Source organism: Stegostoma tigrinum, chromosome 15 (assembly GCF_030684315.1).
Source record: "Stegostoma tigrinum isolate sSteTig4 chromosome 15, sSteTig4.hap1, whole genome shotgun sequence".
Taxonomy (NCBI): domain Eukaryota; kingdom Metazoa; phylum Chordata; class Chondrichthyes; order Orectolobiformes; family Stegostomatidae; genus Stegostoma; species Stegostoma tigrinum.
Window position 1 is genome coordinate 45,960,220 of NC_081368.1, and position 20,763 is coordinate 45,980,982.

At 40.0% G+C, this 20,763-nt stretch overlaps 1 protein-coding gene across 2 annotated transcripts in view; it reads right to left on the bottom strand.

Moving 5' to 3' along the window:
* Positions 1–719: 719 nt before the first annotated feature.
* Positions 720–20,763, bottom strand: part of LOC125458627 (exocyst complex component 1-like) — an 87,528-nt gene continuing 67,484 nt past the window's right edge. Inside the window, exons 14-18 of one of the 2 annotated variants that reach the window (XM_048544044.2) lie at positions 19,204–19,447; positions 17,230–17,413; positions 16,058–16,257; positions 6,892–7,086; positions 720–1,804 (exon numbers count right to left, since the gene is read on the bottom strand). In XM_048544044.2, the coding sequence (XP_048400001.1) occupies positions 1,652–1,804; positions 6,892–7,086; positions 16,058–16,257; positions 17,230–17,413; positions 19,204–19,447 (976 nt within the window). In that variant the 3' untranslated portion in view covers positions 720–1,651. Of the gene's footprint in view, positions 1,805–6,193; positions 6,276–6,891; positions 7,087–16,057; positions 16,258–17,229; positions 17,414–19,203; positions 19,448–20,763 lie in introns of those variants that run through there. The other variant, XM_048544045.2, reaches the window with a different exon arrangement.

Consider the following 20,763-nt stretch of genomic DNA (forward strand, 5'->3'; position numbering starts at 1 on the left):
ATAGATCTTGTCTCTGAGAATCCTTTCTAATACTTTCTCTACACAAGGCTCACATGCCTGTAATTTCCTGGATTATCGCTGTCACCCTTCTTAAACAATGGGACAACATTGGCTGTTCTCCAGTCCTCCAGGACCTCACCTGTGGCCAAAGAGGTTACAAAGATGTCTGTCACTGCCATAGCAATTTGTTCACTTGCCTCCCTCAGTATTATGGCATAGATGCCATCAGGACTCGGGGTCTTATCTACCTTAATACATTTTACAACACACAACCCCTCATTTTAATAGCAACTTGGCTTAGAAATTCGACACTCCCTTCCCTGAGATCATCCTCCACCAATTTCTTCTCTTCGGTGAACACAAAGTATTCATTTAAGACCTATCTCTTGCAGCTTCACAGATAGATCACTCCTTGTCCTTGAGTGGGTCAACTCTTCCCTGGCTATCCCATTTGTTTTTTATATATGTTTAAAAAGCCTTGGGATTCACCTTAATCCTGTTTGCTAACCACTTTTCACGACCCCATTTAGCCCTTCTAATTCCTCGCTTCTTTCCTACTTTCCTTATATACTTCGAGGGCTTCATCATGCTGCACATCCCAGGTGCAGGATTTTTAAAACAAAATCTGGTTTATGACCCAAAATATATCATAGGATCTCTCAGTAAAAAGCTTCTATTTTTATTTCTAGACATTTCTTCTTAAGGAAGCACAGATACAAACAAAATTCAGCAACTGTAACAGTGTTTATATTTAACAAAAACACTAAATTGCCACAACTGCAGGAAATCATTTTTCAGTCTGTAACTAGCGTAGTTCAGAATGGCTGATATTAAAATTTTCTCTTTTTGAACAGTATTTCTGGTTATTGGCTTCAAAGAACTTAGTAGCTGAGCCAAGTGTTGATATGTATCTGATGCTTTGATTTGTAAGAGGATAATTAGTTCTTGGCTTCTGAGGAGGGTACTTCCATCATGCAGAAGGTTCAAACGAAATGCACGGTAATAAAAGGAAGATTTTTTTCTTTCACTCCCAAACTATCAAAGTCAGACTCACCTCTTCATAAGGAAGCTGCTCTCACTTTTAAGACAAAAAAGTGTTTATCATCTTTGGGGTCGAGGTGGCAACCCAGTTATATTCCACACCTTCATTTGTGTTGAGTGTCAAGGCTGCTATTCCTTTGGTTTATCATTTTGTGTATCAATCATTTTTTAATGCTGGAATTGTCTACAGTATCCCACAGCATTATGATCCTACCCTCAGTCCTGCTTCCTTCAGCATGATGGAACTTTGAAAAATGTCCAGAAGCACCAACAGCCTCTGGCATAACAGTATCCTCCCTTTTCCAACAAATTTTAAGTATTCAACAGTAAAATTTAGTCATTCTCTTAGTTACTACAATGCTTTATAAGTTTCGAAGTGTTGATTTTGAAATGAGAATCCAAACAAAATCTACAAGGCATTTTCTTAATAATTAAAATTACAATAGGCTGGTGTTCTCATTTAATTATATAAAATCACAAGAGTGGAGTTAGCACAACTTAAAATTTTGCATAACAAACCCTGTACAAGTGAAAGATTCCAAATCTTTTATGATAATTTAACCAATTTTGAGTTTGAATAGGAGTTGACACAATATTAAACAGTCAGTAGTTAGTTTGACTTTGTTATATCCATAAAATACTGCAGAATATCATCTATACTGAAATTCATGGTTATTCCAGAGCCGGGGTAACACCGAGCAATCATTTCTTGAAACTCCTTGTACTGGCGGACAAACTCTCCTTGCATTGTATACCACACTACCTGTGAAATTGGTAAGGTACATATTTAGTAACTGTCTTTTCTACTGTCACTGATATAACTGTATCATACTCTGGTTTCATCAAATAAACAAATATTATTAACCGTTCATAAATACAATTTATTCCATTACAAGAAAAATAAAGCATAAAGGAATAGATAAAAGTTAAACTCGAGTTTCTTCTCAGTTCTACTACTTTTGGTGCACTTAACATTGGGAGAATTACTGCAGAAATTTTATTGCAAATTACACTGGGCACAAATCAAGATTCCCCAATCTTTTGCAGTGGTTTAAAGAGCATATTTAATAGAAGTGAATTTTCCCTCAAATCTGGCCATGTCTCCAGATCATGTGGCTCACTGTTGAGAATTTTTACGAATTTACAAGCTGTTGAGGAAGCTAAAAAATTAAGTTGGCTGTTTTAGGTGCAATGATATTACTAGTCTATAAAATCCCTGTTAGAAATATCTATTTTAAAAAAGGACAATACTGAATGCTTTTGTAAAGTCATTTTCATTTATGTTCATTTTGATTAATTACAGCTGGTCAACTTGTAACCGATTTATTTGCAAATTTTGCGGTAAAACCATTTTTAGTTGCATTAAACTATATCAAGTTATCAGTCTTAAGTGTATCAAGGCATACTTTTGAAAGTAATTGTAAAAACTTTTAAAATACGACCCAGTGGCATAATTGATGGAAGATATGGTGCACAGCGATACGCAAGTAAGTTTCGTTGGTAACTTGACGGAATGAAAATCCTCAACAATGTGAACCTAGGCAGCCCAGTACCATGTTTTTACTGTTTTGAGGCTTTTTAAACAGTTATATTTAACAAGTCTACAATTCTGATCTTGTTTCTAAATTCAAAATTTGGTACAAATTAAACATAGGCCTTCATAATTTTTAAACATGTATAGATTGTTATTCCCGTACTTTACGGTTGCTATGCACCAAAGGATTTTCTTTAACATAACTGGCAGTAGATCTTAATATATACATGAAGCTTCTCCTGACCTGAATTGCAAAAACTGCACTGCTGTAAGGCCCCAAATAAATGTTATTTTCAAAATATCAAATACCTTCTTTGAAAAATAATTGCATTCACATTTCATTATGCCATCATATTTTGTTACAGATATTTAACATCTGAGATGAAAGCTAATGTTCAGATAACACAAAAGAAAATATTAAGCAGATAGGACAGATAACTTTTCATTCAACAGACCATGGCATCATGGTTGGTTCAGCTGAACACAGGCATGAAGAATACCAAAAAAGCAATAGCAATAGGAAATTCAATAGTTAGAGGGGACAGGCACAAATGTGAATCCAGAGTAGTTTGTTGCCTTATAGTGCCAGAGTCAAGGATTGAATGTTTCCAGAATGCATTCAGGGGCAGTTGAACGGCCATTTGCAGTCCTCATGAATTACCTGTGACACAGGTAGAAGGAGGGATATAGTCTTAAAGGAGCTAGATAGAAAATATCTCACAAGTAGTAACCCAGAATACCGTCAGTTCAATGCACAAGTAAGCATTAAAATAGGAAGACAGAGCAGAAATTATGTGTGGCTGCCTAGATGGTGCAAATGGGGTGGGATTTACAGTCATGTGAATTTGGCATTAATTCTCAGGAAGATAGGACCTAAACAGGCCAGACGGATTCCACCTAAACAGCCAGGGTCAATTTCCTTGTTCGAGTTTGGAAGGGTTTACACCTAAGCATCAGGCATTGGGAGCCAGAAAGTAACATTAAAGATGGATACCAAGGTGAAAATAATATTGCGAGATGGAACTGGTGAAGCATTAAGTGGGTTCAGAGTAAAAGGCAAAGCAATTTAGTCTTAATTACAGTTACAATGCATGCATGTGCTGAATGTAGAATAAGACTGGAGAGTTGCAGACACAAATTGCCAAATTGAAATATGGTTTGAGAACTGACACCTGGCTCAAAGATAGTTCAAGAGTTTTTTTTAATGCAAGGAGCTGAATCTTACCAGATATTGGCTACATGTCGTTTTTGGCAAATTTCACAGAGGAATTCTCACTGTGATCCCTAGGCGGTTTTCTACTACTATCTTCTCAAACAGGTCTCTTTAAAAATGCTCTATGCTCCTAAGGTGCCCTGCAAGTTGAATTCTCCACTTTGTTACACAGAAGTACTGGCCACTGCCAAAAATATTCTGAGATCCCTGGCACAATATCATCTTTAAAGCCCAACTGTGCACCTGTTCAATTGCTGACAGACTGCAACTGCCCTGCATGGCTTGTTCCATTTTCCTGGATGTGTCGTACGGAGAGGAAATGGCACTGTACTTTGCTAATGAAGATCTGGAAATCCTGCTGGATGGGAGGTGTGTATGATAGCTGCACAAGAGGGCGCTCTGAGATACTGGTGACTGATGAAGGTCCAAAGAAATAAGTGTTTTACCAGAGTCACCAGGTTTCCACTCTGACTTTAATGTTGTGAATTGCTAATGTTGGTTTTTAATAATTGAATTGAAGAATGGGAAATTGCAGATTAATAAGCCAAAATGACATAACAATGTTGGTATTAACAGCGGCTAACACTGGGAGGTAACGGCCTAGTGGTATCAATAAATCAATAAAAAAAATCAATGGTCAATTAAAAAAAACACGAGTAATCCTGAAACCCAGGATGTTCTGGAAATCAGGGGCAATAAAAATCTGGAATTAAAGGTCTAACGATGACCATGAAACTATTGTGAATTGTTGTATAAACTCATTTGGTTCACTAATGTTGTTTAGGGAATGAAATCTGAGATCCTTACTTGCTCTGGTCAACATGGGACACCAGGCCACAGCGACATGGTTAACTCTCAATTGTCCTCTGAGTTGGCCCAGCAAGCCACTCAGTTGCATCTACTGCTAGAAAGAACAGACCACCTGGTATCAATTAAGGCAAATGAATGAATGCCATAAACAGCCCAGTTAACACTGCAATGTCCCTCTTACTGACATCTGGGCGCTAGTGCCAAAATTGGGACAGCTTCTCACAGACTCAAAAAAATAGCATGATGTAGTCATACACATGAAATCATTCATAACATCCCAGACAATACTACCACCATCCTTAGGTATGTCCAGACAGATCGAGCAGAGGTGGCGGCATTGCTGTATGCAAAGCTTCTCCAGGAGTAACCAACATTGATTTTGGGACTCCTTGAATTCTAATGACACCAGATCAAGTACTGGCAAAGAAACATCCTGTTGAATATCCTGCACCAACACCCCCAAGCCCAGATGATGAGCCAATGCTCCTTCATGTTGATTAGCACTTGGAAGAAGCACTGAGGGTGGCAAGGGTGCAGAATGCACTCTGGGTGGGGCCTTCAATATCTGGGTTTCTCCAGCACTTTTGGTTTTTATTCCAGATTGCCAGCATCTGCACTATTTTGCTCTTAATTGAACTGTTTCTGTATTATCACTTATACAGAATGCTCGCAAATTGGTTTTCTATTTGAAAAGCAGGAAAGAGGACTGAAGGAACTTTGAGTTTTAAGAAACATGGAGTTGCTAATTTGGACCTTGCTGGTGGATATCCGTCCTGGAATAGTCAGTCTGAGTGCAATGATTTTCAAAGGCAATCGGAAGATTTGATGTAGTGTGGCAGGGAAACATGAACCGGCTGGAAGCTTAAGAACTTGAAATTTAATCATCTGCTAAATACATGGCACAAAATAAAGAAAAACTTATCATCTGATTTATTTTGATTGCAATTGATAGTTAATGCAACACCACAACACCACACTTTTTTAAAGTTGCTATCATTGTACTTCTTAAGTACTCAGTTAATATCAGCTAATTTTGATGTTTATTGAAGTAAAAATCCTAAGGTGTGGAATCTTGCCCTTCAGTATTGTCCCTCATTCTTTGAGGACAGAAACATTTAAGAAAGAATTATTGGTTTCTTTGGGGATTGTAACATATTCTAAGTTATTTTAACTGAAAATTGGGTGTTTGGGTCTTTAGGTAACATCATTGCCAGAACCTGTACTGAAACTGAATGCTTGCTCTTTGGTGAATGACATGTAAGTACATACAATGCTCCCACATGGTTCAAATTTGGAAAGTGTGCTTCTGAACAGCAATCATGAATGGCATTGTGGCCTGGGGAGGCAATGGCCTAGAGATATTATCACTGGACTGGAAATCCAGAGATCCAGATAACATTCTGGGTATGGATTCGAATCCCACCACAGCAAATGGTGGAATTTGAATTTAATTTAAAAATATCTAGAATTAAGAATCTAATGATAACCATGGATCCATTGTCAATTATCAGGAAAAACCCATCTGGTTCACTAATGTCCTTTAGGGAAGGAAACTGCCATCCTTACCTGGTCTGGCCTACATGTGACTACAGACCCACAGCAATGTGGTTGACTCTTAACTGCCTTTGGGAATTAGGGATGGGCAATAAATGCTACCTGGTCAGTTGTGCCCTCGTCCTGTTAACGAATAAAGGAAGAAAAAAAACTCAATTGTTAATCTAGGAACCCAGCTAATGTTCTGGAGACCCAGGCTTGAATATTGTCACAGCTGATGCTAGAATTTGAATTCAATAAAAATCTGGAATTAAGAGTCTAAAGATGACCACAAATCTATAGTCAACTGTCAGAAAAGCATATCTGGTTTACTGAAGCCAATCAGGAGAGGAAACTGCCATCTTTACTTGGTCTGGACTACATGTGGTTGAGTCTTAATAATTACTTTCAGGATAAGCAATATATGCCGACCCAGCCAGTGATGCCCTCATCCTGAGAATGAATTGAATTAAAATTAAATTACAATGAATTGAGATGTTTCTGATACATAGGGTACAACTGCACAGCACCTGTTTCATTATGGAGCACTTATTTAGGAGCAGCATTATTTATTGGGAGGGTGTTTAACGTTTGTCGTGCAGCTTTCAGTTACGCTACGGATGCAAATTTTGAGCTCTTCACATAAAAGCAGTTCCATCAGCCTAACTCATTCTTAAGAAGTCACACAGTCATTCTACTCATTTCATTATTGGGCTCTCTTACAAGAATTCATTTTGACTCTCTACTAATTTCCATTTACCTGTAACAAGTTTCCTTCTTCACTCAGATGTCTAACCACTTTTTTGTACAGGTTTTCCAGCGCTTTCTTTACCTCTTTCCCTTGATATTTTTCAATCACTTTCCTTAGCTCCTGTTTGCTAAATGCCAGTTGATAGCTAACTTCATTTTCTTTGACACCTTGTGCAATACGGGCCTTGACTCCATCAAAGAAGATCTGCAAATTTGAAACATATCATTTTTATCACCAATATAACATTTTAGTACAGTTTCATGCTCAAGTACATCATTAAGAGAATTATTATGTGAAAGAATTCAACAAATATTTTAAGAAAATATGCTTAATCACAATAATTAAATATGTTTCTTCTGTTTAAGCGGCATGTACTTGAAACTATGCAAGTGGCATCCATCAACCTATCTGTCACCAGAACATAGAGGCTAAGGTGCTCATATCTCAACATTTCCAGGTAGCAGTGCGTAGGAGTGCTACTGAAGCTTCAATTTGTCTGGGGAGCAATCATGAAATTATGCTACACGATGCAACCTGTCTTGCCACTGAACTCTTATGATAAAGCTGTGTCACTGAAACATTCAAAACTAAAACTAATAAATTTTGTCAGGGAATGATATTAAGCATCTAGTCTTGAACAACAGCCACCACAGGCAGCATGGGTTCTTGCTCATTCACACTGACATTTGCCTTCCAGTTATCAACAGTACAAGGAAGATGCAATGGAAAATCCGTGAAACAAACTGGCAAAAATACAGCTCGATCTTGGATCATATAATTGTAATGTAGCTACTCACAATCCATTTGTGGACGAACTAGAAATGCTTTTGAGATGTAATTCACAAATCTGCTTGCACAGTCAACTACAACTCAAGGCCCCTAAACACAGCACTGCAAAGGATTATGAATCACTGGTCACCCTGACATAGCAAATCACTCGAGTCTCTCAAACCTGCAAAAAGCAACGATATCTCAGCAAAGTTCAATTTCTCTCATTCCAGTTGGAAGAGCCGGAGTCTAATTTGCTGGTAGGCTAAGAGAAACGCATACTAAAATTGCCCATTAGTCAACCCAAAAGTTGTTAGTCTTCTATTCCATGAAGCAAGGACACCATATATATTAAAAACAAAATTCATGACCTGTAACAAACTGAAAAAAAGCAATGGCAGTAACATGCAGAACATTGCAGATAATTATTCAAAGAAGTGGAGAAAGCATGAAGGGGTCTGAAACATTGTAAAGCTTGACCCCTGTGCTTCTGACTAGCTGACTCAGTCCCATACAATAGTCATTAGCTCAAGCTCACTTTTGAAGGCGTGGCATATGGCAAAAAATATTGCTATTCAAACCAAGATAAGATCTCACATTGACAGCTTTCAAGCAATCTCACGAATTTCTGTGCAGTTTCAGACCCTTGAGCATCTTACCCTGTAATGCACACATCTGGAAACAGACACTATCCTTAATGTCATCAAAGCTGGTTTCTGCAGGCACTGCAGCATATACGGTTAAGTGCTAGTGCTCAACACCAACATCGAAAATGGTTTCCAAAGTAACTTGAAGCCATGCATTGTATTATTGTACCTCACAGCTCGCTATGATACAATATGGGACTCTGGCTGCTCCTAAAGCTGTTCACAATGCTTACAATCTGGATCTGGAAAGTTGTTGAAATGCTTGATCAGGAAAATTGTGGAGATATTCCTTCTCAAGAGATGATTTAGAGCATATCCTGGACAAAACAGAAGCATGCAGAAGAGACTGACTGACAGATATCACAGGACTCAGTGCCAGCTTCAATACCAGACCATTGAAAACAGGAGGAGTAGATCATTTGGACCTTCAATGCTGCTCTGCCATTCAATATGATCATGGCTAATCATCCAATTCTGCACCCTGTTCCAACTTTCTTCCCATACCCTTTAATCTCTTTAACTCTAAGAACTATATCCATCTCCTTCTTAAAACATTCAATGTTTTGGCCTCAACTGCTTTCTGTGACAGAGACTTCCACAGGCTCACCACTCTGCTTGAAGAAATTTCATCTCATCTCATTCTTAAATAGCTTATTCCTTATCCTTAAACTGTGACCCTGGTTCAGAACTCTCCAATCATTGGAAACATACAGTCATAGTCCTACAACACGGAAACAAACCCTTCAGCCAAATTTTCCATGCTGACCGGACATCCAAAATCTGACCTAGTCCAATTTGCCAACATTTGCCCCACGTCTCTCTAAATGCTTCCTATTTATATAACCATCCAGATGCCTTTTAAATGCTGTAATTGTGCCAGTCTCCACCACTTCTCTCGCAGATTGTTCCACACATGTACTACTCTCTGCGTGAAAAGTTACCCCTCAGATCCTTTTCAAATCTTTCCTCTCTCACATTAAACCTATGCTCTCTAGTTTTGGGTTCCCCTACCCTAGGAAAAAGGCCTTAGCTACTCAACTTATCCATGACCCTCATGGTTTTATAAACCACTATAAGGTCACCCCTCAGTTTCTAATGCTCCAGAGAAAAATTCCCAACCTTTATGGACTCATCCTATAGCTCACACCCTCCACTCCCAGCAACATTCTTGTAAATCATTTCAGCACTCTCAAGTTTATCACCATCCTTCCAGTATGAGGGTGACTAGAACTGCACACAGTATTCCAAAGGGGCCTCAACAAAGTCCTGTACAGACATAACATGACATCCCAACTCTTATATTAAATGTTATGGCCAATGAAAGCAAACGTGCCAAACACGTTCCTCACCTCCCTGTCTACCTTTGACTCCATGTTCAAGGAACTGTCCACCTGCATCCCTAGGTTTTTTTTTGTTCAGCAACACACCCAGGGCCCTACCATTAACCGTTTAAGTCTTGCCTTGGTTTGCCTTACTAAAATGCAATACCTCACATTTATCTAAATTAAAATCCAACTGCCACTCCCATTAGCCTATCTGATCAAAATCCCGTTTTACTTCAAGATAATCTGATTGATTGATTTACTTTATTGTCATGTGTACTGAAATACAGTGAAAAGCTTTGTTTACGAGCAGTACTGGCAGATCACAGCAAGAAAGATCAAAAAGACTCTGAAGCATCCAGATTACATTGCAGATTACATTATTTGAGGCTAGAGTCAATTCAACAGCCTGAGACAGCCGGAAAGAAGCTGTTCCTGAACCTTCTGTGTGTATGTTCAGACTTCCATATTTTCTTCCTGACAGAAGAGGTTGTAGGAGGTCATTACCAAGGTGTGATGGGTCTTTGATGATATTGGCCACCTTTTCACGACAGCAAGCTGTGTAAATAGAGTCCATGGATGGAAGGTTGGTTCCGCGATGGTCCGAACCGTGCACACAACATTTGCAGTTTCTTATGGTCCTGGACAGAGCAGTTGCCATGCCAGCCCATCATGCACCTGGGCAGTATGCTTTCAATGGTGAATTGGTAGAAGTTGGTGAGAGACCTTAAGGACATGCCAAATTTCCTGAGCCCCTTGAGGAAGAAGAGGTGTTGTGCCTTCTTGACTGTTGCATTTAAGTCGGAAATCCAGCACAGGTTGTCGGTTATTGTCACTCCGAGGAACTTGATTGTATCCACTACACTATATTGGCGTCATCTGCAAAATTACTCAGCATATCTCCTATATTGACATCCAAATCATTTATATAAATTAAGAAAAGCAGTGGACACAGCATTGACCATTGTGGCACACTGCTGGTCACAGGCCTCCAATCCGAAAAACAATACTCCATCACCACCCTCTGTCTTCTACCTTCAAGCCAATTCTGTATTCAATTGGCCAACACACCCCGGATCCCATGTGATCTAACTTTACTAACCAGTTGACTATGAGGAACTTTGATGAACATATTCCTGAAGTCCATTTCAACAACATTGCCTTCATCACACTTCTTGGTCACCTCTTCAAATATCCTTCCTGTATTTACCCTGTTTGGTCCTGTTAGAATCGTAAGATTCCCTCTCATTCTTCTAAACTCCAGCGACTCTCGTCTTAACCAGTCTCTCTTTATATGTCAGTCTTCTTCTCCCAGGAATCAGTTTGGTAAATATTTGTTACACTCCCTCCATAACTAGATCATGCTTCCTCAGACGAGAAGACCAAATTTGCACACAATCCTCCAGAAATGGTTTCACCAAGGCCCTCTACAATTATGGCAAGACATATCTGCTGCTCTACTCTAATTCTCTTGCTTTGGAAACCAGTATACTATTTGCTTTCTTCACTACCTGCTATAGCTATTTGCTTACTTTCAGCAACTGGAAAACAAGGGCTTACAAGTCTTATTTCACCTCCACTTTTCCCAGTCTTACCACCATTCAGATTAAACCCTGCTCTCCTGGTTTTGTTATCAAAGTGGATAATCTCACATGTACCCATGTTATATTTCATTTGCCATGCATTTGACAGTTATTCGACTTGTTCAAATCACACTGAGTCATCGCTGCATCTTCCTCACAGCTCACCTTTCTACCCATCTTTGTGTTGTCTGCAAACATGGAGCTATTCTAATTAGCTCTCTCATCTAATCATTAATATATATTGAGAATAGCCTGAGTCCAAGCACTAATCCCCGTGGTACCCCACTAATATCTGCCTGCCTCTTGAAAAAAATCCTTTTAATTCATACTCTTTGTCCCGTCTACCAACAGTTCTTTATGCATGTCAGTACACTGCTCTCAATCCCATGCACTTTAAATTTATATAGTAATCTCTTAGGCAGGGCCTCATCAAAAGCCTTCTGAAAGTTCAAGTATATTAGATTCACTGGTTCACCCATATCAATTGTATTAGTTAATTCTCAAAATAATTCAGTAGCCTTGTCAAACATGATTTTCTTTTGGTAAATCCACAGTGACTCTGCCCAATCCAGTCACCATTTCCAAGTGTCTGCAGTTAAATATTTTATAATGTACTGAAGCGTTTTTGATACTGTTCAACAAATACAGGCAGTCCCCAGGTTGCAAACAGGTTCTGTCCTGGAGTCTGCCCAGGTGCATGATGGGTTGGCATGGCAACTGCTCTGTCCCGGACCATAAGAAACAATGGGAAGCAGCTAATTGTATACACAGGAATTTTCCGATGTCAGATCTTTAAAATGACAACATATGGGAAGCATTCATAAGTCAAATGTTTGTAAATTATGGACCCCTGTAAACAAGAACCTGCCAAAAGCCAGGGTTCCCAAGTTTAACAATAGTAATAACTGCTGTGCTACCCAGGCCCCTTCCTCTTGTAGGGCTTTCTTTTACTGATGTCTTCAGGGAAGGAAATTTGCCATCCCCACCTGCTCTAGTCTACATCTGACTCCAGACCCACAGCAATGTGGTTCACTTTCAATTGCTCTCTGAAATGGCCTAGCAAGCCATTCAGTTGTAGCAATTGCTACAAAGTCTCAAAGAAACGAAACTGGATCAATCACCTGGCATCGACCGAGGCACTGAGAAAGACAACGGCAAACACAGCTCTGTTGACTCTACCAAGTCCTCCTCACTAACATCTGAGGGCTAGTGCCAAAATTGGGAGGGCTGTCTCACAGACCAGTTGAGCAACAGCCTGACATAGTCATTCTCACAGAATCATACCTTACAGATAATGTCCCAGACAACACCATCACCATCCCTGGATATGTCTTGTCCCACCAGCAACACTGACTCAGCAGAGGCGGCGGCACAGCGATTTATGGTCGGGAGGGAGTCCTCAACATTGACTCCCAATCCTACGAAGTCTTATGGCTTCAGGTTAACCCGGGCACGAAAACCACATACTGTCCTACCTCTGGTCGATGAATAGATACTCTACCATGTTGAACAGCATTTATCACTGAGGTTGGCAAGGGTACAAAGTGTACGCTGGGTGAGGGATTTCAACATCCAGCACCAAGGGTAGTTCGGCAGCAGAATTACTGATCAAGCTGGTCAGGTCCAAAAGGATATAGCTGCTAGTCTAGGTCTGTGGCAGGAGGTGAGAGAACCAACAAGAGCGAAAAACATACTTGACTTCATCCTTACCAAACTGCCAGCTGCAGATGCATCTGTCCATAACAGTATCGGTAAGTGAGACAACTGCACAGTCCTTGTGGAGACGAAATCCTGCCTTCATATTGAGAATAACCTCCATTATGTTGTGTTTCACTATCAGACGCTAAATGGCACAGTCTTTGAACAGATCTAGCAACTCAAGACTGGGCATCTATGAGGCGCTACAGCCCATCAACAGTCGCTGGGCTGTACTCCAGCACAATCTGTAAACTTATGGCCTGGCATATCCCCCACATAACCATTACCATCAAGTCAGGAGATCAACCCTGGAGAGTGCAGAAGGGCATGCCAGGAGCAGCACCAGGCATGCTTGATGATGAGATATCAACCTGGTGAAGCCACCGAGGACTACTTGCATGCCAAACAGTATGAGTGGCAAGTGATAGAGCTAAGCGATCCCACAAACAATGGATCAGATTTAAGCTTTGTAGTCCTGCCTCACCCAGTCATGAATGGTGGTGGACAATTAAACAAGTCATTGGAGGAGGAAGCTCCACAAATATTCCCATTCTCAATAAAGGAAGAGCCTAGCATATCAGTGCAAAATATAAAGCTGAAGCTTTTGCAGAATCTTCAGTTAGAAATGCCATTTGGATGATCCATCTTGGCCTCCTCCAGTGGTCCACAACATTCCTGACACCACTCTTCGGCTCACTCGATTCACTATATGTGATATCAAAAAACGTTTGGAGGCACAGGATCCTGCAAAGGCTACGGGCCCTGACAATATTCTGGCTATAATCTGAAGACTAATACAATAGAACTTGCTGCCCCTTAGCCACATGCCAGTTACAACACTGGCATGCACATGACAATGTGGAAAAGTTGCCCAAGTATGTCCTATACATAAAAAGCAGGTCAAATCCAACCCAGCCAATTACTTCTCACCATGCCCCCCCCCCCCCCCCCCCCCATCAGTCTACTGCTCATTATCAGTAAAGTAATGGAAAATGCCATCAACAGTACTATCAAACAGCACCTGCTCAGCAATAACCTGTACAGTGACGCCCAGTCTGGGTTCTGCTAGGGCCGCTCAGCTCCCAACTTCATTACAGCCTTGATTCAAACATGGACAAAAGAGCTGAATTCCAGAGGTGAGGGGAGAGTGACAGCCCTTAACATCAAAGCTGTTTTTGACAGAGTGTGGCATCAAGGAGCCCAAGCAAAACTGGAATCAATGGGGATCAGGAGGCAAACTCTCGGTGGTTAGAGTCATACCTGACACAGAGGAAGATGGTCGTGGTTGTTGGAGATCAGTCATCTCAGCTCCAGGGCATCTCTACAGAACTTCTTCAGGGTACTGTCCGAGGGCCAACCATTCTATCTTCAGCTGCTTCACCAATGACCAATCAGTAGGTCCGAAGTGGATATCTTTGCTGATGATTGTACAATGTTCAGCACAATTCGCAACACTCCAGACACTGAAGCAGTGCATGTCCAGATGCAACAAGATCTGAACAATACCCAGACTTGGGCTGACAAGTGGTAAGTAACAGTTGCACCACACAAATGCCACCAATAAGAGATAATCTAACCACTGACCCTTGATATTCAATGGTATCACCATCACTGAATCACCGAGTATCAACATCCTGGGAATGATCTTTGATCAAAAACTCAACTGGGCTCATCAAATTAATGCAGTGGCTACAACAGTAGGTCAGGAGCCAAGAATACTGCAGTGAGTAACTGATCTCCTGAATCCTGAAAGCCTGTCCACCATCTACGAGGCACAATCAGGAGTGTGACAGAATACTCCTCACTTGCCTGGACAAGGGCAGCCCCAACACCACTAAAGAAGCTTGACACCACCCAGAATGAAGCAGCCCACTTCATTGGCAGTGCATCCACAAGCATCCATTCCCTCCACCACCGACACTCAGCAGAAGCAGCGTGTACTATATACAAGATGCACTGCATGTCTCAGACACCACCTTTCAAACTCATGACCACTTCCATCTAGAAGGACAAGGGCAGCAGATAAATGGGGACACCACTACCTTTCCCCTCCAAGCCACTCATCATCCTGACTCGGAGATATATTGGTGTTCCTTCACTGCCACTAAGTCAAAATCCTGGAATTTCTTAACAGCATTGTGGGTCAATTCACAGTAGGTGGACTGCAGTGGTTCAAGAAAGCAGCTCAGCACCACCTTCTCAAGGGCAACTAGGAACGCGCAATAAATGCTGGTCAGCTGCAGAAGCCCACATCCCGCACAATGAATAAATACAAAAAAGTGACTATTGTTAGCATGATACACAGTAATACCCAACTCCCAATACGTAGCTCATAACATTTCAATTCGATATATACAACAGCTAGTTTTTTCCCATGCCAAGATGTGCAAACAATTCTTGATGAAGAGTGAAGATTCATAAGGAATGATACTGCCTAACATGCATTTATAATGAATATTTAATATATTTCAAATCATAATTAAGAAAAGACACGTTTAGTACAGTATTTCTCTTCCCTTACTTGACGTAGTAATGTCTGGCACTTTTTTTTCATCTGCACAAGGTGATGGTATTAAGAGTGATGGATGAAGGAACTTTGTTCCATTCACTCCAAGCAGATTTTCTTAGGGACCTGTGTCTATCCATATCAAAGATGGTCCCTTTTCAGCTTAATTTCTTCTTGGGAGACGAACAATTTAGTAAGAAAAATTAACTGCACCAGATGCTCCAACACTTTTTCCCAACACATCATCCTTCCTCAACGTCATCTAACTGTTCAATAAAAGCTGTATAAACATGCCCCTTTAAGATCCAACACTCTCCCTGGCCTCATGTTCAGGTAATTTCTCTAACAAGGGGATCCTTGCATCTGAAATTCACAGCTATTTTATGAAACTTGATCTTGAAACTGCCATTGAGTGCCAAAGTTGAGTAGGTTAAAATTGTGCATTTTCTATGTCAGAAAAGAGTGATTGAAAGACTTATCTTGGAGATTCAAGTCACTATCTTAGTGTGATAACAATTTAACGTAGCTCAGTAGTAACATGGAGATAGACCTGAATATTTTCTCATTAAAATAGGCTAACAATGTAATGTTAAGCTGCCAATATCAGATTATTTGAGATTGTTTACAGGTATATCATAGCAAGGCACTAACATTTAGTTTCTCCAAAGGCCGTCCCAAGTATTTGGTAACATAGAGATCACGATGTTCTGAATATTTTTGAGAAGCTTCTTTTTTCCTTTCTTCAAGACTGTGGATTTTCAATTCCGAGAGGAAGCAGGAAATGTGATGAAAATTCTCCATCATAACCACATCTGGTGGAGTCTTCAGATTCATTGAGGCAATATTTTCAACTTGAAATGGAAGCAAAAGTAAAAAGTAAATGAAATCCATTTCTATGTTACACAAACAGAACCAACAGAAGCATCTGAACTTTGGCTAACAGGATCCCTTTGTAGTTGAGTGCAAAAACGGAGGTTTCTAAGATTGCAAATATTCAAATTATTGTGATATTCAATGTCACTTTTCAACATTGCAATGCTATTGACTAAGCACAATAATTTAGAATTTTGTATCTTATTCCAGCCTGACATTAGAATTGCACAGAAAGATAATTTTGATACACCCCTTAAAAGAGAATAATACGATAATAGCCTGAAAATCGTTCATAATAATAAGGGTTGTGTACATAATATCATGCGTGAGACCACACCAGAGATTAAAACAGTTTACAGCCCTTTTATAATACATAGCAATACATCACTGACATGACCTAGAGGGTTACATGTCCCTCTAATGGTAAACTGAAGGATCAAGGAATGCATTCATTTGAAATGATGAGGTGATGGCTAGCGGTATTATCACCAGGTGATTCATCCAGAGACCCTTGTAATGTTCTGGGGACCTGGGTTCCAATCCTGTCATGGCAAAAAGGTGAAGCTTGAATTCAATAAATATCTGGAATCAAAAGTCTAATGATGACTATGAAATCATTAATGAGTGTCAGGGGAAAACCCATCTGGTTCACTCATGTCCTTAAGGGAAGGAAACCTTCCCTGATCTGGCCTACTTGTGAGTCCAGACCCACAGCAATGTGTTGGATACTCAGCCATGCTCTTGTCATGAACAATAAATGCTGGCCTGGCCAATGATACTCATATCCCGCGAAATAATTTTTTAAAAAAAGTGCATTGGGATGATGTTACCATTACCATGGATGATACACTCAATCTCATTTTCAGTGAGTTATCTTAAAACAATGGTCATACACCGGTTAAGTTTTTCAATTTTTTTCTGGTAGCCGCTCCTGGAAGATGTGTGCTTACCACTGGTGAAGACTGCTGCAATTACTTTGTTGTAAGCTTTATCCAGATCACCTCTTCTCTCAGCATTCCTAAAGATAGCTTCAGCAACAGTTACAAACTCCTCAAATCCAATAACAATTGGCAGAATACCAATCTTAGTCTTCTTTGGGACCTTAGCTTCTTCTATTTGCTTGCACAAAGTAGACTGAAATTGAATGTAAAAACATAGTAACTTTAAAGCAAGATCACAAGTTTGTAAACATAATTTTCCATAAGTGGACGATGTTTGATGGCTTTCTAAGAACATATCTTAATATAAACTTGATAAGAACACGGTGCCACTATAACATATTTGTTTCTAATACCAATAATCCCAGCTGCTGAAGGTCAGTGGATGTTTTTCATGTCTGGAATATTTGCAGTAGCATTCAGCAATGTCTAATTGTGCATACCTTTCTCTTGGTTGTATCCATTCAGAATTTACAGTTAGAGGTAGGGAATTGAGAAGTCTGTAGATGATTCAACGGCTTAGCACGATGACTAATTCTGACATAAAGACACTGAGATGAGTTACAGAAAGAGTTGAAGGAGTTCAGACTGAGAATTAGCTCAGCCAGAAGGAAAGTGGTGGTGGATGGAGACTGCAAAGCCTCTTTTCAAGGTCGAAAGAGAAGCCATTCTTTTGGGGAATGGACATATAGGAGTGTACATCTGTGTTACAGAGGGGCTACAGCAGAAAACTGGAAGTTCAGCAGACAGGCAAGTGTGTATTTTGGCTGAAAGTGGGACGGCAGTTAGTGCATGGAGGAGGATACAGGCCACTGTCATTTAAAGAAAGCAATCTCAAAGATTAGTTCTCATGTGGCTGGTTGAGAGGAGGAATCACTGGAACACGCCTTACTATTGATAGAAAGTGCAAGCCTTCTTCATTGCTTTAAGATGAGACACTGAAAATGAGATTGAGTGCAGGATCCATTATTTTGGTAATATCATTCCGGTCACTTGATGCTACCGCACAGCAAAATTGGGAGAGGTTAACCTGTTGAAAATTGTAAGTGATGATGGACTGCTTCCTGTAGAAACCACAATTTTGCAGACACCTTCAAGGTGATGCAGTATAACTGTGGCGCTGGATTTCTGGTCATATTAAAGGTAACTGAAGGCTCAACTTTGACATCCTCACTGTAATATTAGTGAGGCAATCTACTGTCTCAGAAATGCCCAAGTAAACACTTGATTCTGTCCAGACACTTCAATAGCAGCAGCCTTATCAAAACACAAAAAAAACCACAGTCCATTAAAATTTTATTTGCATAAGTATATAGAGTGATCAAAATACTCAGAGATTAAGGACTTATCATTTGCAGTGGCAGACTGTTCCTCTGATAAAAATGTTTTCTTTTAAATCAACCTATTTGAATCTGTTAACTCACACCTCCATCACAATGTAAGATAGGACTTAAACCCAGACCTTCTGGCCCAGAGCTAAGGACATTATCATTGCACCACAAGGAACAATTGCCATCCTGGCACCTCTCTCCAACCCATCAACAAAAGTTAAAAGGGGATGAAGAATTATCGGGGACTTGCAGGAATGTAGAATTGAGGTTAAAATCTGATCAGGCTTGGTCTTATTAAATGACTAAGAAGTCTCAAAGGGCAGAGTGGGCATCTCTTGCTCCTTGCTCATATTTTCAGATTAGCCTAGAAATAGGCTGAAAGTCATGACCTCCAAATAACTAGTCAGCTGATACATACCTTGTTACAGTTCCTGTAGAATTAGCCTCACACTAAAAATGGAATTCACTGCACTTATCAGAACTAAAGCATTATGACGGAGTATAATATATTTGAACTATATCACTTATAGGTAGAATGTGGAAAAGTGTCAGAACAGCCAGATACATAGCATCTTTTTGAGCTATTTACCAGTTTTAGACCACTCATTATACATACATATACACAAAAGCAAAGAACAAAATATTAATGACTTACAATGCATTTGTCAAAGTTGCGTTTAATGTGCACCAGAATGTTGCCAAGTGTAGATTTGAGAAAGGAAGAACGGTCACAATCTTGAGTTATCAGTGCATGCTGGCTCACTACTACCAGCAAATGCAGGGTGTTGGAAGGGTTGATCTTGTCACACAGGTTTACAAACCCCTTTAGGTCTTGTTCAAGAGTACTGAAAATTTCACTCATAATTTTCTTTTTAGTGCTTACACTGGGATCTTCCTGCCTAATAGAAAACAAAATTAGCAAAGGCTGCAGCGTAGATATTTTGATCAGGAAACGTATCTACCATCAGAGTGAAGGATAAAAATAATTAATATATTGAAAGCTTACCAAAAATATAAAAAAATGATCTTTAGGTATTCAGGCTCCATGAATTACATATTCATAAAATTCAGAAATCAAGAGCAATTGCAACATTTCAAAACATGAAAATCTTTATTATTCTGAATACATGAAGAATTTGCACTTATGTAGTGTCTTTCGCAAACTCAAGGCTTTCCAAAATGCTTCAAATGCAATGATGCATTTGGAAGTGTAAAACAAGGAAATGAAGCAACTAAAGTGTTTCTTCAACAACAGAGATAAAATCAACAATAGGGATAAAAGATCAGATAATCTGATTTGGTGGTGGTCTTGGATAGAAGACAAATGTTGACCACAGTGAATGGAGAATTCTGTTATTCTTTTTCCGAGTTTCTTCATGGGATGTCAGCATCACTGGTTAGGCATTATTGCCCATCCTAAATGGTCCAGAGAGCAGTTAAGAATGAACCAGACTGCTGTGGATCTCAAGTCACATGTAGGCCAGGCCAAATAAGGATGGCAGATTTCCTTCTGTAATGGATGCAAACGAAACAGATTGACATTTTACAACAATACACAATGGTTACATGGTTGCCATTAGGCCAGCTTGAATAGTAGAAATAATGGGATTTTTGTGTTACTTTCAAAAGACAGCATCTTGGACAATGTAGTACTCCCTCAGTCAAGATTATTTGTTCAGCTCTCTAGACTGGGTTTTTTTAAATTCATGTGGGCGTGGACATCACTAGCTGGCTAACATTAATTGCCCATCCTTAGTTGCCCTTGAGACGGTGGTGGTGAGCTGCATTCTTGACTACTGTAGTTCACATACTGTGGGTTGACCCATTATGCTGTTAGGAAGGAAATTCCAGGATTTTGACCCAGTGATCCTAAAGGAATGGTGATACATTTCCAAGTCAGGATGATGAGTGGCTTGAAGGGGAACTTGTAGGTTATAGTGTTCTCATGTATCAACAGCCCTTGTCCATCTAGATGTAAGTGGATGTGGGTTTGGAAGGTGCTGTCTAAGGATCTTTGGTAAATTTCTGCAGTACATCTTGTGGATAGTGCACACGGCTGCCACGGTGCATGAGTGCTGGTAGGAATGGATGCTTGTGGATGTGCTGCTAATCAAGTGGGCTGCTTTGTCCTGGATGGGGTCAAACTTCTTGAGTGTTGTTGGAGCTACACACATCCAGGCAAGTCAGGAGTATTCAATCATACTTCAGACTTGTG